At 45.6% G+C, this 16958-nt stretch overlaps 2 protein-coding genes across 3 annotated transcripts; one reads left to right on the forward strand and one right to left on the reverse strand.

The window, feature by feature from the left end:
* Positions 1-232: 232 nt before the first annotated feature.
* On the reverse strand, positions 233-4274 carry mlx (MAX dimerization protein MLX). The gene is made up of 8 exons (XM_062447242.1): positions 4159-4274; positions 3543-3579; positions 3273-3359; positions 2925-3034; positions 2730-2826; positions 2359-2458; positions 1977-2178; positions 233-1778 (listed from the first exon to the last, which is right to left on the reverse strand). Exons 1-8 carry the CDS (start codon positions 4195-4197, stop codon positions 1722-1724), a joined length of 729 nt encoding a protein of 242 aa, XP_062303226.1. The 5' UTR covers positions 4198-4274; the 3' UTR covers positions 233-1721.
* Positions 4275-5248: 974 nt separating this feature from the next.
* On the forward strand, positions 5249-16186 carry fmnl1a (formin-like 1a). 2 transcript variants are annotated; one of them, XM_062447253.1, is made up of 25 exons: positions 5249-5835; positions 7714-7797; positions 8192-8278; positions 8455-8528; positions 9044-9127; positions 9221-9364; positions 9623-9734; positions 10062-10138; positions 10271-10364; positions 10824-10898; positions 11007-11117; positions 11217-11366; positions 11454-11555; positions 11649-12201; positions 12620-12741; positions 12939-13141; positions 13449-13683; positions 13816-13884; positions 13970-14050; positions 14187-14316; positions 14466-14629; positions 14777-14878; positions 15058-15156; positions 15248-15356; positions 15711-16186. In XM_062447253.1, exons 1-25 carry the CDS (start codon positions 5668-5670, stop codon positions 15773-15775), a joined length of 3294 nt encoding a protein of 1097 aa, XP_062303237.1. In that variant the 5' UTR covers positions 5249-5667; the 3' UTR covers positions 15776-16186. The 2 variants fall into 2 exon arrangements, with proteins under 2 accessions (XP_062303237.1, XP_062303244.1); XM_062447260.1 differs by having other exon boundaries at positions 15251-15356.
* Positions 16187-16958: the final 772 nt, after the last annotated feature.

Raw genomic sequence — 16958 nt, forward strand, 5'->3', positions numbered from 1 at the left:
TAGCTGTTAAAAGAAAATGCTTCACTTTGTCTTTGTATGCAGTAAATCTGTCGCAATACGACGGTGGGTCACAATGACTGATGGGTCAGAATGACCCGAAGATAACACAAGGGTTAATGCCAAAGGACAGATCAAAGGACACAGGTCTTAAATGTGACTTACTGAAACCTGCAGGAACCCTGTAGATATACTTTGAACATTTTACGTTTATTTTGCTATTCAAAATCATTCATACAAAAATAACTCAATTTATTTTATCCATGCATAGAACATAGTAACAACATTAGACCTGATTTATTCATACCATTATAATAATCACCACACAACGACAGAATCATCCCTTTTTAAAGACTTAAGTTCACAAATGGACCATTCACAGTTGTTAGATTGGCCTACATGGTCCTATCAGGTTTGGTACAAAGTATCTTGAGCACAGATCAAATTATTATTTTTGTTACATTCTTCAATGTTTGAGTTTGTTTTTTATATTATCCTATTGAAAACTACAACCTGAAATTGTAAAATGTATCTGCTAATGCAGATATAATGGCAATTTCATCAAATGATGTTGTATTTGTGTTATGAAAAGAATGAAAAGTTGTAATTGAGGTCTATATTTAAAAATGTACAACATCGATAACAGCAATCACATTTGTGACAAACAAAACATTCACAATACTTAAAATTGTGTCCACTTTATAATTGAATTTGGACTGAGGTTGACGTTTTGGGTTAGCTATTACTATGATAGTTTGATACAGAAAGTAAATATCAAAAGTTCTAATCAATGTCAAAGGCACTTTCATAAAGGAGACCTGAATCTGGACTACACTCCACATAACAAAAACTTGCACATTTTAGATTTAAACTTCAGCAGTCAGCAAAGATGGCTTATTCCTGAAAATGTCTTTAAAAATTATTCAGCTTTGTTGTCTAAAACATTAACTCTTGTAACCCAAAAGGGAACTAAAGGCTAACAAAATATGGGAACAGTTTAGCATATTTTAAATATTAAAAGCACAAAGTAAAAATATGTTTTATACAAAAGGACTTGTCTTCTATGCAGCTCTAACACCTGCAAATAGTAGTTTACACACAAGACAACACATTCCACACATGAACCTTAGAGTATTATGGACAAGAACAAATGCAACTTTTGTAGAACACTTTTAAAGTGTTCTACAAGTTGAACTGCATCCAAGCCAGTCTGGAGAAACCAATTACAAATAAAACATGGATCTGGACCAAAGACTTGCGCTCATAATGAACACTGAAAATGCACATCTAATATGTGTTCCACATGGCCAGACTTACCCATTCCGATTTCTGTCAATTATTACAGAGATATACAATTTCTATTGATTCACATACTTAACAGAAAATTGCTTAGTCACAAACAATAATAATGATTTTCCTTGTGCGAGAACACCAGTCTAACAAACCCACAAACCTTAGATGAGTAAAGATGAGGTATGGGCCTTCCACAGAACAGACCATTCATAGACTAAATGCATGACATCACAGGACAAGAGCTGCCGATCTCTGCTTCAATAGAGTTGACAGTGACTTAAATATGTGAATATTATAGAGAAGCTTACAAGGGAGAAGTGAAGCTGATGCTACAGGTTTCTCTTTCCCACACCCTGAGGGACCAGAGCTGGGCTCTGCCCTTGGCCCAGTCTCTGACAACATCCCAGTCCTGAAGCTGTGCTGTGTCGGCTTCAGTACAACTGTCCATTGAGCTGTCGAAGCACTCCCACCACAAAGTCTCTCAGAATCTGGTCAAGGAGAGAACACAAACATGGATCCAAATCAGCACACCTTACGACACTATTACTGTCCATTCATATCAATGCTGGCTCTGCAGAAGTACAACTCCAACACGAGCAATGACCACCAACTAAATGCACAGTTAGGGGAAAAAATGGTTTCTTAACCGTGAGCATTTCGCCGCGTGAGTGCTGTATGCGCGTTACCTGGGGTTTGCAGTACTCCTCGATCCAGCTGAAGGTGCAGGCGGAGAGCTCCTGGAAGCTGCTCACAGACACAGAGCTGCTGAACGACTGGAACAGTGAGTCCATGATGCTCTGGAAGATGCTGAACTTGATCTGGTCCGACACCTGCTCTTCACCCTGCTGGGGGTTGTTCTGGTGAGCTTTCACTATGTGCTCATAGTTCCTGCAACACACCCGGAGCTTCAAGCAACATCTACCACACCACTCTATCACAGAACAATTGCAACGAATGTACTATAATCTTACGATATACCTACATTGTGAATATAGTGTCGTAAATATGGTGAGGAAATGGTCTATGACTGTATTAAAACAGGGCAGAGACCAGTGTCACACGTCTTACGTTTTCATGATCTTCAGCGCCATCACTTCCTTCCTCAGCGTGGACACTTCCTCCTCCTGCTTCTTCTTCTCCTTGTGCAGAAACTGTATGTAGTCAATCGCTGCAGGGAACGCAGAACCACAGTCAGGGATTTCTTGCCCCTTCAAAAACATTACAGCCAAAGGGTGGTGCCCACTCTGAGTAAATCATTTCCACTCCTCCTTGGCATTAAAAGTCTTGACATGTCAAAAGTCTAATGGTTTCTCGGATATTGATTAAGCCCTTTAAAACCCATATCTGTGTGGCATCTCCTGGATGACCTTACAATACAGGAAAAGAAGAAAAAAAAGCAGTGGTTTTCAGAGGGATCTGTATGTTGGAGATCGCCTTACTTTTTTGCAGCACCGTGGCCTTGCTGATCTTTTGTGTCCCTAAGTCAGATTGCTGCTGGCATGTAGGCACTATTGACTGGAGATCATCGTACCCTTTCTGGGAGTCAAAAACAGAAATTTAGGGCAGGTTATAACCAACGAAATCACAAAGGGACACCCCCTTCTTGTGTCTAGTCCATCTCTGTCAAGCCCAACCTTGATGGCGTCCCTGCGTTTCTGCTCCGCCTGCGTGTGTGCCTGTCTGCGCCGGTCTTTATACGACTCCTTAAATGTGGTCTCGTGTCTGTAGTCACTGTCTTCATCATCTGATAAGAGAGGGAGAGGGTGAAGGAGGGAGATATGGTGTTAAGTCTGAGCTGCAAAGATGGTCTCATCTTTACACTAAACATCTTATCGCTGTGGTAGCATGACAATGAGCAAATGGAACTGGGTTACCTGGAAAGGCATGGATGTGACAGTACAATAAAGCTTTTTGAAGGGTATAGACTAGCCAATGTTTAAAAACAGCCCGAACAATCATTTTGAATTCTAGTGTTATGATACCTGTATTTGGCACAGAGGAGGCACTTGTTGAACCAATGCTGTTTGCCCTGGAAACCAGAGAACCTTTTCTTGCATTCTCTAAGAAATCTAAAAAAAGGAAAATTTGAGGAGACATAATTACGACTGTGTCATACGCATTTTACCTTTCTGGATTAGTTGGGTAATCATCACCACATACGATCCCTAAACACACACATTGTATAAGGATTTGATGACAGCACGCACGTGTAAACAAAAAGAACTGCGTTAAAACTAAGGTTGGCCACTTACTGTGTTCAAATCCGTTGTCACTGAAAGCCCCGTCCGTCTGGTCAGCCATAACAGGGAAAGTAACAGCCAAAGTTGTAAAGATGAGAGAGGATACAAGAGTGGAAAGGATGAGGGGTTGGGTTCACATGAGATTAATAGAAGGAAGTCTATGCACTTGTCTACAATGTGCGCATACAATGTGGAGTCAACTACGAGTCAGACTTGCTGGACTTGCTTTTTGTTGATAACAATATGGGCGGGGGCAGACTTGGGACATCAATGATGTCAATGCTTCCCCCTCCACCTAGGGTCTTCTGGCACTAATGATCTGGACCAACTACACCTAACACATTACTTAACGAAAGTGTCTTGGCTTCAGCGCTCAATAAACTTGGAGTAAAGACGTTCACCAGCGATCAAATTGGATCATAACAACACGATACTATGTGGTTAGCATTGCTAGCAACCACTGACTAGCTAACGAGCTCAGTCAGCTAGCATTAGCTAATTAAACGGGGGATTACATTTGATATCCAAGTGTCACATAACACTCTTGTTGCTGGCATCGTATTTTATGTTCAAATTCACTGCTTTTGTAGCAATCAAAACTATTTCAGCTCAATAACTGTCTGCTCACTTTGTTCCAGTGATCCTCTGGCGACGTAGGATCCGTCATCTTGGAAAATGTAAACGGAGTTGGGCGGAAACAGTTATAGTTCTGAGCATAAAGAAAATGACGCCCTCTGCTGCAGCAATATGTTGTTGACACATTTATATGTTTGTTTGGCTTTGTGGTTTGTTAAGCGAGAATAAGTTTTAACAGCTTTACCATGCTTCTGTTTGGCAACAAATTAATTGACACGATGACATTACTCATCAGGTAAAACATTGCAACAATCATTCTCAACTATTCAAGGAGGTTAGTCTCCACAGTGTGGCGCTCCTGTGTATTTTAAAGATAGTTGTGTCTGCCTCATCTCAAGCACAATACTGCACAGTACACAGACTATGGAAAAAATGGACATCTATAATTTTCAACTACCTATACCCTTACTTTTTCAATCATTTCATGATTATTATGCGACATCTTGTCCACAGATAGAGTAGTGACCAGTAGATTTACCTGTTTTACCTGTTCTTTTTGCCTTTCATGAATATTCCAACACACCCTTACAGGGCTGCCAACTTTGCAAAAAAACCTTGGAGTGAGATTTGGTGGGGCCAACCAAAATGTTGCTGAGTGCAAAGCAACCTCCGCTTCACTCAGTGGCCTGTGCCTCGTCCATTACTGTTCACAACGTTAGCAGAACTATTTGGTTGGCGTTGCCTTCTCAAGAAATACAAGTCTTGGATGCTTTAAAAGATAGTCTTGTCAATGCCTCATCTCAAGCACAAACCTGCACAGAGGTCTATACATAGACTAATAGTGAATATAGACTTTTCTCAACTGTCTATACAAATGTTGTTGTTTTTTAATCTAGCTAACCATTCCAGTATCACTATGAGCATCTACCTGTTCTACGTGTTCTACTCATTGCCTTTTATACATAATGCCACCCGACTTTTAACAGGCCACTTGAGTAATCCCAGTCTCTGAATATTCTGCCCTTCTGTCTTTTCCGCCCTTAGCTGTTGTTTCAAACTCACACACAGGAAGTTACTCTTCTGCTTTTCTGTATGTGGTTTTGTCTGTTAAACAGAAAGTGCATTTCAAGCTCCCCTCTCCTTCCTCTCACACCCCTGCACAGAAGTTAAGGCAAGGACACCTAAGGCGGCAAATAGTAAAGAACGGTGTGCTGAATCAGAGAGATTATCTTCATGTTCGGACTCTTTTCTTCAGGAGCAACAAGTAACAAGTGAACGGTAATGAAAATCACAGAGTCAAGGAGGACATTGAGAAGAGGAGACTAAAGATGCTTCTTCATCTGGCCTCGTCTCAAGTACAAGACTGTTGCAGTGGGATCTGAAGGACTTGATTTGGTTGATTGTTGACAGAAAATAGCGGATGGACTATCATATCAGTGTGAATCATCTTTTTTGGTTTGTAGACACTTGTGTTTTGGAGTACATTGTATTTTATTTTTATTTTTGGGGGGGTTGGTGAGCTTCTTGTGTGTTCCTCCTGGATTACCTGTGGAAGTTAGTGATGGGGAACGCAGCCGGGGGCATGGATCAGACCGAGGCCTGCAGGACGTCTGTGGCAGGATTAAGTTTGAGCTCCCCATCCCCGATCCTCCAGAGGAAGCAGCCTGCTGCCCCCAAACTGCCCATGCCCTCAGAGGAGGAGCTAGAGGAACGCTTCAATGTGGTGCTGGTGAGTGATAGTACAGGAGAGTGAATACACATATACTGTGTATACACAATACTAACATATCATACAAGCCCTACGTACACCTCGTGTTTAAAATACTTCCGACTGCCATGACAAACCATACACACACACACATACCCGGCTGTGCAAAATGACGTTGTGTCCTTGGGCAAGGCACTTCACCCTACTTGCCTCGGGGAGAATGTCCCTGTACTTACTGTAAGTCTCTCTGGATAAGAGCGTCTGCTAAATGACTAAATGTAATGTAATGCTGTGGTTCCATTCAGAAGCTCGCATTTCTCTTCGGTGTGAGGTAGTTGTTCAAAAACCTCACTACTCAGTCTTTTGTTGAGCCTAAGGAAACAGCACAGCCATCGATAAGGGGAAGCACAGAGTAACCACGATTACATGATCCTGGATTGGGCAACCCTTCTGTCATGAGAGCAGGAAAACACATGTTTCACCACACTTTCACATAGGACATAATGCATGGTGGGGGATAAGACTACATTTGAATGGAAACTCTTAATAGATGGAATGGAATGATTTGAGCATTCAGCAGTCCTATTTACAATAGAAACTATTTTGTAAAGTGAAATGCAAAATAGAAAAGGTAGAGGTGTAAACTAGCTAGATTATGGCTTTTTAGAACAGTATTTTTTGTTGAATGAAAAAGTTAACTCACAGAATCATACCAGTGTTATAACTGGAAAATACGAAATGACTGACGTCTGTGAATTTAGCATGACACAGGAAAAAACAAAGTACATTTATAAAAGGTGTATGACTGACGGCTAATATATGAAGTCTGTGTAGTTTTCTGATTAACAGTACCAGGCAGCCTGCTCTGCCAGTATGACCTCACTTTTCTTTTACCAAAGGAAACGTATTCTGGTGTTCAAATGCACTTTATCTTAACGTGACACCTGGTTTTTCGTCAGGAAGAGCTGGTTGATCGTGTGTCATTTCAAAGTATAGGGACTGAGAAGTGTAATAGTCTGCCAGGAACAACAGTTTAAACCGAAAAACTTCGTCTTCCTCTTGGTTTCTGAATAGCGTTTCTAAATTGAGAAATGTGCCTACAGTGTCATGTGATGCAGTGCATGCACACATTGATACAGCATACATAGTATGCTTGAGTGAGCTAGTGAGAAAACCCCCCATCGAAAACAGTTACCTTCCCTAGCCACACCCCAAGGGCTGAACATATGCCCCCGGTTCAGTTAAAGCACACTTCTACCGCATTTTCAACTCGTAAAGAGGAAACCACAAACTTCTCTCCAGAACATTCTGCATATCAAAACCCCACCCTTAAGACTCCACCGAAACAAAGCTAAAGTGACAAACTGTGTAACGTTCGGATGTAACCTCATTGACCACATTTAACACAACAACATATTTTCTGCTTACTGCAGAAAATCAACTACAATTTAAACGATAGAAGTTTGATGTGATAATAGTATTGTTTGGAACACTATTCTGGTCCATCACCATGTCTCTCTCTAACTGTACAGCTCAGGTAGCACTAAATGAGAACAGTATTGTATCCCTTGGCTACCATCCAAACAGGTAAACAGTGAGTCATCTTTGTACTCCATTTGGTTTACTGGTTTACTCCAGTAAACCATTTTCTGGTTTTCTCTTCACATTTATACGTGTAGCACGAACAGGAAGGAGTTTGCATGGTGTGCATAAGTGAGCAGGGTGCCTATCTGCCTGACAGGCCAAAAGTCAAAACATAGTCACTGAGAGGCTGTCATGCCTGCTACAGGCTTTCTGGATTGTATGAGTGTACACAAATGCAGGTCACATGCCACAAACATTTTGGTCTCTGTCCCATTTCCTAAACCTCATTTGTGTTGTGCACCTCGTCCCTTTCAGGATGACATGAACTTGCCTCCAGACAAGCTGCAGCTGTTGAGTCTTTATGACAATGACAAGAAGTGGGAGCTGGTCTGTGATCAGGTAAGAGGCCTACCCGTCCCACAATATTTACATGAGTTGAGACTCCATCACACACTAGGTCTGAAATCAACTACGTCCCATTACAGTACTGAACTGAAGAGTAAGTACTGGGCTTACAGCCTGGAGCCAAAGGCAAACTGTTACTGTAGTATGGCAAAGTGCAGGAAGGTCAGGCAGTGACGTAACTGTCTCTGACAGCTCTGCTGCACTGCTGGGTTCATCGGCCACGGCGCGTTGCAATGGGGTTACCGTGGCAACGGGCAGTTCAAAGCCGGCGTGTTATACACACCTGCTGTGGCCATGTTTATCCTCCCTCGCCCTCGCACACACCATCTTTTACATCCTGTCGTTCTCTCGCTCTCTTCTTCTGCCCTGCTCCGGTCTGTTCCACCAGGAGCGTTTCCAGGTGAAGAACCCTCCCTCTGCCTACCTGACGAAGATACGAAGCGTCTACCAGGACCAGGGCGGAGTGGCTCGCAGGGTGGGGAAACCGTTTAAGCCCCCTCCTCTCCCTCCCCTCTCACCTGTTACCATTCTCACCTAGATTTGACACAAATGAAAACATCCAGTCGTACAAAACCACAGGGTGTGGAAGCGTTTAATGTAACAATGTTACTCCCCCCCCCCGGTCTGTTACTCCCCCCCCCCCCGGTCTAGATCAAGAAGAAGATCCAGGAGTCCACCCAGGTCCTGAGAGAGCTGGAGATCTCCCTAAGGACCAATCACATCGGGTGAGTAGCCTCCACAGAGAAAACAGGACTACTCTACTGTCCCTTCATCCTCTGAGGCCTCCTCTCTGAAACACGACATGGGAATATACTCCTGAAGACAAAAGTCTAACTCTGTCTGTCTGTCTGTCTGTCTCTCTCTCTCTCTCTCTCTCTCTCTCTCTCTCTCTCTCTCTCTCTCTCTCTCTCTCTCTCTCTCTCTCTCTCTCTCTCTCTCTCTCTCTCTCTCTGTCTGTCTGTCTGTCTGTCTCTGTCTGTGTCTCTCTCTCTCTCTCTCTCTCTCTCTCTCTCTCTCTCTCTCTCTCTCTCTCTCTCTCTCTCTCTCTCTCTCTCTCTCTCTCTCTCTCTCTGTCTCTCTGTCTCTCTGTCTCTCTGTATCTCTGTGTCTCTGTGTCTCTGTGTCTCTGTGTCTCTGTGTCTCTGTGTCTCTGTGTGTCTCTCTCTCTCTCTCTCTCTCTCTCACTCTCTCTCACTCTCTCTCACTCTCTCTCACTCTCTCTCACTCCCTCTCCATGTAGGTGGGCCCAGGAGTTCCTCAACGAGGATAACAAGGGCTTGGATGTTCTGGTGGAGTACCTGTCCCACTCTCACTGTGATGCCTCGTGAGTAGCCTGTCCATCTAGCGACACCTACCTTACCACAGTCCTCTCACACGTGACCACCTGTGACCATGCGGTTCTGTGTGTGTTTCACAGGCTTGACATGGAAGCTGTGGAGAATGGAGGTACGCTGACAGAGAGAGTGAAGCCTTCTGAGCGATCTTTGGAGGACCTGAATAAGGGTTCGGGTAGCTCCCACCCTCACAGCATGAGCAGAGCAGCACGGGCCCTGACTGTGAGGTGAGGGCTTCCTGACACAGCGTTCTGATCCGTTCATGACCCAGGGACAGTCCGTTGAACAGGGTGGGGGGAGGTGTGACGTGTGATCACGGCCCGGTGGTCTAGTCCCCTCCTTTCGAGTCATTTCCCCGAGTGGCTGAACAGTCATTTGAAACGGTTTTGATTTACCTGCTATATTATATAAAACAATACGTCATTCATATGATCTTCTATTTCCTTTGTTTCTCATGTCCTTGTGATCTCATTCTGTCCTCACAGAATAAGCACACTGGCCAACAGTAGAAGGGTTCAGAAAATGTTTCGTATGACCAGCCAGAGGGAGGATGTGCATGTTTGCATCATGTGTCTACGAGCCATCATGAACTACCAGGTCAGACCAGCATGACAACTATCCTAGTGTGCCACACTGAGACTGACAAGCCCAGACCCTCCACCACACCCTCCACCACACCCTCCCTAGCTCATTGTGTCTGACGATGGAAAGAGGAATACTCACACTGCAGTGTTCCGTGAGCGGTTTGTTCCTGTGGGACAGCCTTGATGATCTAGCTAGCTATATTTTACGTAACTGCGTCTTTGAGACGTTGCACAATCATTTAACCCCAAGGAAGTGGAGTGGGGTTATTTCCAGTGCACAGGTTTTCGTTTCCTGTTTGATGTTCTGCTGTGATGTCACAGTTTCTCTATTTTCCTACAGTCTGGCTTTAACCTGGTGATGACACATCCACACTGTGTCAATGAGATTACTCTGAGTCTAAACAATAAGAATCCCAGGTAAGATCAACAGTGGCAATCAGGGTGTGTGTGTGTGTGTGTGTGTGTGTACGTGTGCGTATGTGTGCATGTGTTTGTGTGAGTGCGTGCGTGTGTGAGTGAGTGTGATCCCTAACTCCTACCTCTATGCAGGACCAGAGCCCTGGTGCTGGAGTTGTTGGCGGCCGTCTGTCTCGTCAGAGGAGGCCACGACATCATCCTGTCTGCTTTTGACAACTTCAAAAAGGTGAAGGGGTCCTCGCCGTAGAGTACACACTTAGCTGACTCTCACCCACCCGTCTGGGCTTTTTGAGGACTAGTCACCCCACTACCCCTCCACTCAGTCACCCACTCATCTGGGCTATTTGAGGACTAGTCACCCCACTACCCCTCCACTCAGTCACCCACTCATCTGGGCTATTTGAGGACTAGTCACCCCACTACCCCTCCACTCAGTCCACGGATGACTCTCCGCCTTAGTCACCGCTGCAGACTAAAGCCAAAGGCCGCATTTAGAACTCACACACACTGAAGTTACAGACTGTGCGCAACTCAAGGTTTCTTCAAATATATTTTTACATTGATAGTCGACTGACTCACATGTGCAGTAAGAATATTCCTAATTCATCATCATTAATCCCAACTTGTGGACATAATGGGTATGCCAGTTTATGACACCATCTCACTGCCAGTACCGCCCCCATAGGTCAACAGTGAAAAGAACCGCTTTGAGAAGCTCATGGAGTACTTCAGCAATGACGACTCCAACATTGACTTCATGGTGAGTGCACAGTATTCTGCAGCATCTCACGCTATCACCAGCTATTGTCACGTGAACAAACAGAACGGAGAGACGCTCTTGTTTGAACGCGACCGCGTTTCTCTTCAGGTGGCCTGCATGCAGTTCATAAACATCGTGGTCCATTCAGTGGAGAACATGAACTTCCGTGTCCACCTCCAGTACGAGTTCACCCAGCATGGCCTGGACAAGTACCTGGAGGTGAGCTTCCGCCATTCCCTGATCACGGTTCAGATCTCTCTCGATCCTAAATCCCCATTAGACTATCATGTAACACGTGTGCGTGTGTGTGTGTGTTAGTCTCTCAAGCTGACAGAGAGTGAGAAACTGCAGGTGCAGATTCAGGCCTACCTAGATAACATATTTGACGTGGGGGCAATGCTGGAGGATAATGAGAATCGGGGCGGGGTCCTGGAGCACGTGGAAGACCTGCAGGAACACAACGCTCAGGTAAGAGATGGGACACAGATCACCAAGACCTTCCACCACAGAGGCGGAACTGGAAACTCAGAGTTGGGCTTTTGTGCTGTGCTTCAGTTGAGTTCCAGGCTCCAGGAGATCGAGGGTGAAACTACAGAGAGGATATCTTCTCTGGAGACCAAGCTCATGCAAGCCACCAAGGAGACAGAGATCCTCAAGGTACTGTTGATGGACATGGGATTCAGGCATTGTGTGGGTCGAACGAAATGAATGTTTGTGACATTTTGAACGTGTATATGTGTGTGTGTTCAGGAGAGCCTGCGGGAATCCTTTTCCCAGGTCAGTGCCCTGCAACAGAGGGAGAGGGAGAGAGAGATGGAACGCGACCGGGAGAGGGACCGGGACCGCCTGACCCAGTCTTCCTCGGAGCTGGAACAGAAGGTGAAGGAGCTGCAGGACCAGGGTCTGATCCGCCTGGGACGCACTCCTGCTGGGTCTCTGGACATCCAGGTGGTGCCTGTCACCGTGGTGGAGTACCTCCCTGCCCCGACCCCTGCCCTTCAACCCGCTCCTAGCTCCGGCGCTGAGCCTCAGCCGGCATCAGATGTTCCGGATTCCGCAACCCACTCCTCCACCGCCCCTCCCCCTCCTCCACCGCCCCCTGCTTCAGGATCCGGGGGTGCCCCTCCACCGCCTCCACCCCCCCCTCCCCCTCCAGGCCCTCCGCCTCCTCCACCCCCTCCTCCACATGGTTGTGGACCTCCTCCACCCCCTCCTCCACCTGGTTGTGGACCTCCTCCACCCCCTCCTCCTCCTGGCTGTGGCCCCCCACCTCCCCCTGGAGCGCCATCCGCTGCCCCGGCAGGTAAGCTCACTGCGTCTCTCACACTCTCTCTCTCTGCCTGTGAGGGGAGAAGGTAGCGGGGAGGGGACAAAAAGATGGGGAGAGAACGTACGACAGAACACACAGCGGCACACAATGACAGGGGTCGTAACACTCTCTCTGTCTCTCTGTCTTTCCGGCTCTCTGTCTCTCTGTCTCTCTGTCTCTCTGTGTCTCTGTGTCTCTGTTTCTCTGTGTCTCTGTGTCTCTGTGTCTCTGTGTCTCTGTGTGTCTCTCTCTCTCTCTCTCTCTCTCTCTCTCTCTCTCTCTCTCTCTCTCTCTCTCTCTCTCTCTCTCTCTCTCTCTCTCTCTCTCTCTCTCTCTGTCTACCACCTCTTAATGTGTCCTCTGCTCGAAGATGTGGTGGGTTGACCACTTCTCTGTTCTTGTCTCTGAGCAGTTAAGAGCAGGAAGCCCATACAGACCAAGTTCCGGATGCCTCTGCTCAACTGGCAGGCCCTAAAGCCCAACCAGGTTTCAGGCACCGTCTTCAACGAGCTGAACGACGAGCAGGTGTTAGGGGTAAGGCACGGTCTCCATACAGGGTCCGATGGTATGAAGCCTGTCCTCTCTCACCCTCATTTACCATCACCCTAACTATTCATGTTTACAGTAAACACCAGGATGCCCTGTCTAGTCCATCTTGATCTATGTTTCCTTTCTCTATCTCTGCTATCCATCTCGGCGCTCTCCTGACTGTTCTGATTTGCAATGTTCAGGAGCTGAACATGGACATGTTCGAGGAGCAGTTTAAGACCAAGGCCCAGGGCCCTCCGGCAGACCTGTCCACGCTCAAGGTGAAGGTGGCCCAGAAGGCTCCCACTAAAGTGTCCCTGATGGATTCCAACAAGGCCAAGAACCTGGCCATCACGCTGAGAAAGGGCGGCCTCAGCCCCCAGGACATCTGCATCGCTATAGAAACGTACGGGCCGCCGTAAAACCCGATGCTAGCTACAGTACTGCTGGGATCTCTGTCAGTTTAGGATTTCAAATCCTCCATTCGTGTTATGCGGTGTTTTTCTCTAGCATCCACTTCTCCGTGATTTTCCCACCTTTATTCACAAACATCTCTCTCTTCTTATGGTCTCTCTCTATGTTGCTCTCTCTGACTTTCATTCTCTCTCTCTCTCTCTCTCTCTCTCTCTCTCTCTCTCTCTCTCTCTCTCTCTCTCTCTCTCTCTCTCTCTCTCTCTCTCTTTATTTATCACTCTTACCGTCTCTCTCGTCAGGTATGACGAGCAGGCGCTGGCGTTGGACTTCCTGGAGCTGTTGGAGCGCTTTGTGCCGTCCGACTATGAGCTCAAGCTGCTGCAGAACTATGAGAAGGAGGGCCGGCCCCTGGAGGAGCTGTCAGAGGAGGACCGCTTCATGATTCGCTTTGGCAAGATCCCCCGCCTCAGCCAGCGAATCAGCACCCTCACATTCATGGGCAACTTCCCAGAGACAGTCAAACGCTTGCAGCCGGTCCGTTTTTCACTGAAATCCCTTGTAGTTTCCTGTTCATAATGTAGTTGACTCTCTCGTTACTTAAATTGATTTCCTACTGTGGTTTAGCCTTTTTTTTTTTTTTACAAAATTCTCTTTTTCCAACAACAGCAACTGAACGCAATCATCTCTGCTTCCATGTCCCTAAAGTCTTCAACGCAGCTGAAGAAAATGTTAGAGGTGAGGGGAGGACAACTCAGTTGGGGGAGTAAAGATGTTAGAACTGCGTGTGTGTGATGCAGCCTTCTCCTCCTCTCTCCTCCAGATCATCTTAGCCTTCGGAAACTACATGAACAGCAGCAAGAGAGGAGCTGCCTGTGGGTTTCGCCTGCAGAGTCTGGACCTTGTAAGTATCTCTCTCTCCTTGGAAATTTGAGGGGAAACATTTTCCCTCTGGTCAAAGGAATCTATTCACCGATGTCCTGCCTGTTTATCTGGGTTGGCTCTCTTTCCTCTCTTTCTAAATATGCTTTTTTTCTCAGCTGTTGGAAACCAAGTCTACCGACCGCTCCCAAACACTGCTGCACTTCATAAACAACATTGTCCTAGAGAAATACCCAGAACTGATCTCCTTCCACACTGAGCTGCACTTTGTCGACAAGGCTGGCCTAGGTATACACACACACATGCATGCATGCATGCATGCACACATACGCACACACGCACGTACTATACACACACAGACACAGGGTATACAGTTGGGGGGGCATTTTAAAGTAAGTGAGCCTCATTAGGTGTCCTTGTGTGGTTTTTTGTCCCAGTGTCTCTGGATAGCATTTTACAGGACATCCGTAACCTGGAGAGAGGGATGGAGGTGACAAAGAAGGAGTTCCTCGTCCAAGACGACAACACTGTACTGAAGGGCTTCCTCAAGGCCAACAATGAGCTCATGGACGCTTTACTCAAAGACAGCAAGACAGCACAGGTTCTAATTTAAACGACGACTGATTCCGAAATGATTGTCGTAATTCCACACTTTTGCCGTTTCGCGCTATACAGATGTGTCACAGCCGCTCTGTTTTTGACGCATCTGTTTCTCTCCCCTGTGGGCCTCTCCTCTGGCTGCCACTAGGAGGCGTACGGCTCTGTGGTGGAGTACTTTGGAGAGAACCCCAAGACCACTCAGCCTGCCATGTTCTTCCCTGTCTTTGTCCGCTTCATAAAGGCCTACAAGGTAAAATCCTGCCTTGGTTAAGTTACAGAATATTTGATCTGTACCTGTACATATCTTTATAGCTGTATAGCTGTATGTTCATAACTGGTGTGTGTGTGTGTGTGTGTGCACTTACTCGTCTATGTATATGTGTGTATGTGTGTGGCTGGGTGTTTGATCGTGTGTGTGTGTTTAAACAGCAAGCGGAGAAGGACAATGAGCAGAGGAAGAAGGCGGCGAGTAAGAGCAGCGAGGAAGGTCCCGTCTCTCCCTCCCCTAGCAAAGCATCGCCACAGAAGGTAAGGGACGCCCCCGAGAAACCCTTCACACGCCTCTAACGCTCCCTGCCCTGAACCCCTATCCCAACTGGCTGTGCCATGTGACACCCAGCAGTCCCCCATGGCGCCCCAGATGGACTTCCTGGCGGAGCTGAAGAAGAGGCAGGTGAAGCCGCAGGTACGAGAGGGGAAGGATGGAGCCCTGGAGGACATCATAACAGGTAGCTATGCTGGACCCACTGGAGTGACAGGTACTCTAGATATGTAAAGAGAGAACCTCTAGCCCCTGGTGAGAGGTACTCTAGATATCTAAAGAGAGAAACTCTAGTCCCCGGTGACAGGTACTCTAGATATGTAAAGAGAGAAACTCTAGTCCCCGGTGACAGGTACTCTAGATATGTAAAGAGACAAACTCCAATCCCTGGTGAGAGGTACTCTAGATATGTAAAGAGAGAAACTCTAGCCCCTGGTGAGAGGTACTCTATATATAGTTATATATATACTGTATATTATATACTGTAGGGAGAAAGAGTAGATCCCTATAATGAGTACCGTGTGTGCTTTGTGTGTCCCAGACCTGAGGAATCAACCGTTCAGACGGACCGATGGACGAAGGCCAGCACATCGGCAAGACACCTGAGGCGCACCTTCTCCCAGACTCAGGCGACTGGATCGCACCTGCAATTACTCACTCAATCACATCAACAAACGAGCACACGCAACACAAACACAGTTATGTACATACAATATATCAAATCACATTTGAATAACAATAGGGATTTAGCCTTGTTCCCTCTGTAACACATTGAAAAGCCTGCCTAGATTTAAGTTGTAAATAGAAATGCCTTGCTATGATAATACCTTAGTATATGTAACATAACATTACTGATTCTATTTGTCTTTCTAAATATGTGTACTGTTTTGTATTTTAAAAATATGTTCCGTTTTGGATTGTTGCTATACTAAAATATTATTAATTACATCAATGAAAGATGATTTTATTTTGGTTGCATGTCCACAAGTTAATGGTTATTAAACGTTACGCCCTTAGTACTGTCCTTGATACCGATACCTCATTTCCCACTATAAAAGGTAAAGTGTAGTAACAGTGAAGGCCCAGGCATCACAATTGTACAAGAGAGCTGCACTTTATTAGACACACAACCACAGCAAGTATATACAAAGGAGGCAGATATACTGCCAGTCTTCTCACAAGAAAAAAAAAGCACATTTCTCACAGAATATCATGGCATCCACACTAATAATTTAGTATCTCCAGTATCAGTAGGCCTTTATATTTATATATATTTATATGTCTTTATATATATAATCTATTTTCTGCATTGTTCATTCTGTATATAACACTTCTCTACAAATGGGAGAATCACTCTGTGGAAAGAGTGCACCAGTATTGTTCGGTTTTCTGGTGAAGGTGCAGTGCGGTCAAGCATTCTGGATCATTCTCAAAACACCAATCACCCCTTGCCATTATCATCATCGTCACCACAACCATCTTCACTTTACAGATCACAGTAAGACTGAACATGCCCTTGTCACAGATATACCGACATAAAAAACTCATATTCTCTACGGTTGTAAACCTTGTGATGCATCTTTTCTCTAAACTTTTCTCTCTTTCTTTCACTCGTTTTTTTTAGGAAAACAAAGACAATAATTTTTTTCAACTGCACCGTGCGATTGCTTGAGACTATACATGCATTGTTTTTAAATATACCTTTGTTGCCATCGTTTTTTTATCCCTAAAACATTTTTTTGGACATAACATATTGTTGAACTCTATAGGAATGACTCGGCCTATTTAC

The sequence above is a fragment of the Osmerus eperlanus genome, chromosome 2 (assembly GCF_963692335.1).
Source record: "Osmerus eperlanus chromosome 2, fOsmEpe2.1, whole genome shotgun sequence".
Classification (NCBI taxonomy): Eukaryota; Metazoa; Chordata; class Actinopteri; order Osmeriformes; family Osmeridae; genus Osmerus; species Osmerus eperlanus.

Bases quoted from the DNA above. Each gene is read 5' to 3' on its own strand.
- mlx (XM_062447242.1), bottom strand. From the start codon at position 4,197: ATGACGGATCCTACGTCGCCAGAGGATCACTGGAACAAA. The intron at 3,580-4,158 runs GTGAGCAGACAG...ATGGCTGACCAG, and splicing joins CAGAGGATCACTGGAACAAA to ACGGACGGGGCTTTCAGTGA. The intron at 1,779-1,976 runs GTAACGCGCATA...CTCCTTGACCAG, and splicing joins AGGAGTACTGCAAACCCCAG to ATTCTGAGAGACTTTGTGGT.
- fmnl1a (XM_062447253.1), top strand. From the start codon at position 5,668: ATGGGGAACGCAGCCGGGGGCATGGATCAGACCGAGGCCTGCAGGACG. The intron at 10,899-11,006 runs GTGAGTGCACAG...GTTTCTCTTCAG, and splicing joins ACTCCAACATTGACTTCATG to GTGGCCTGCATGCAGTTCAT. The intron at 14,051-14,186 runs GTAAGTATCTCT...TTTTTTTCTCAG, and splicing joins GCCTGCAGAGTCTGGACCTT to CTGTTGGAAACCAAGTCTAC.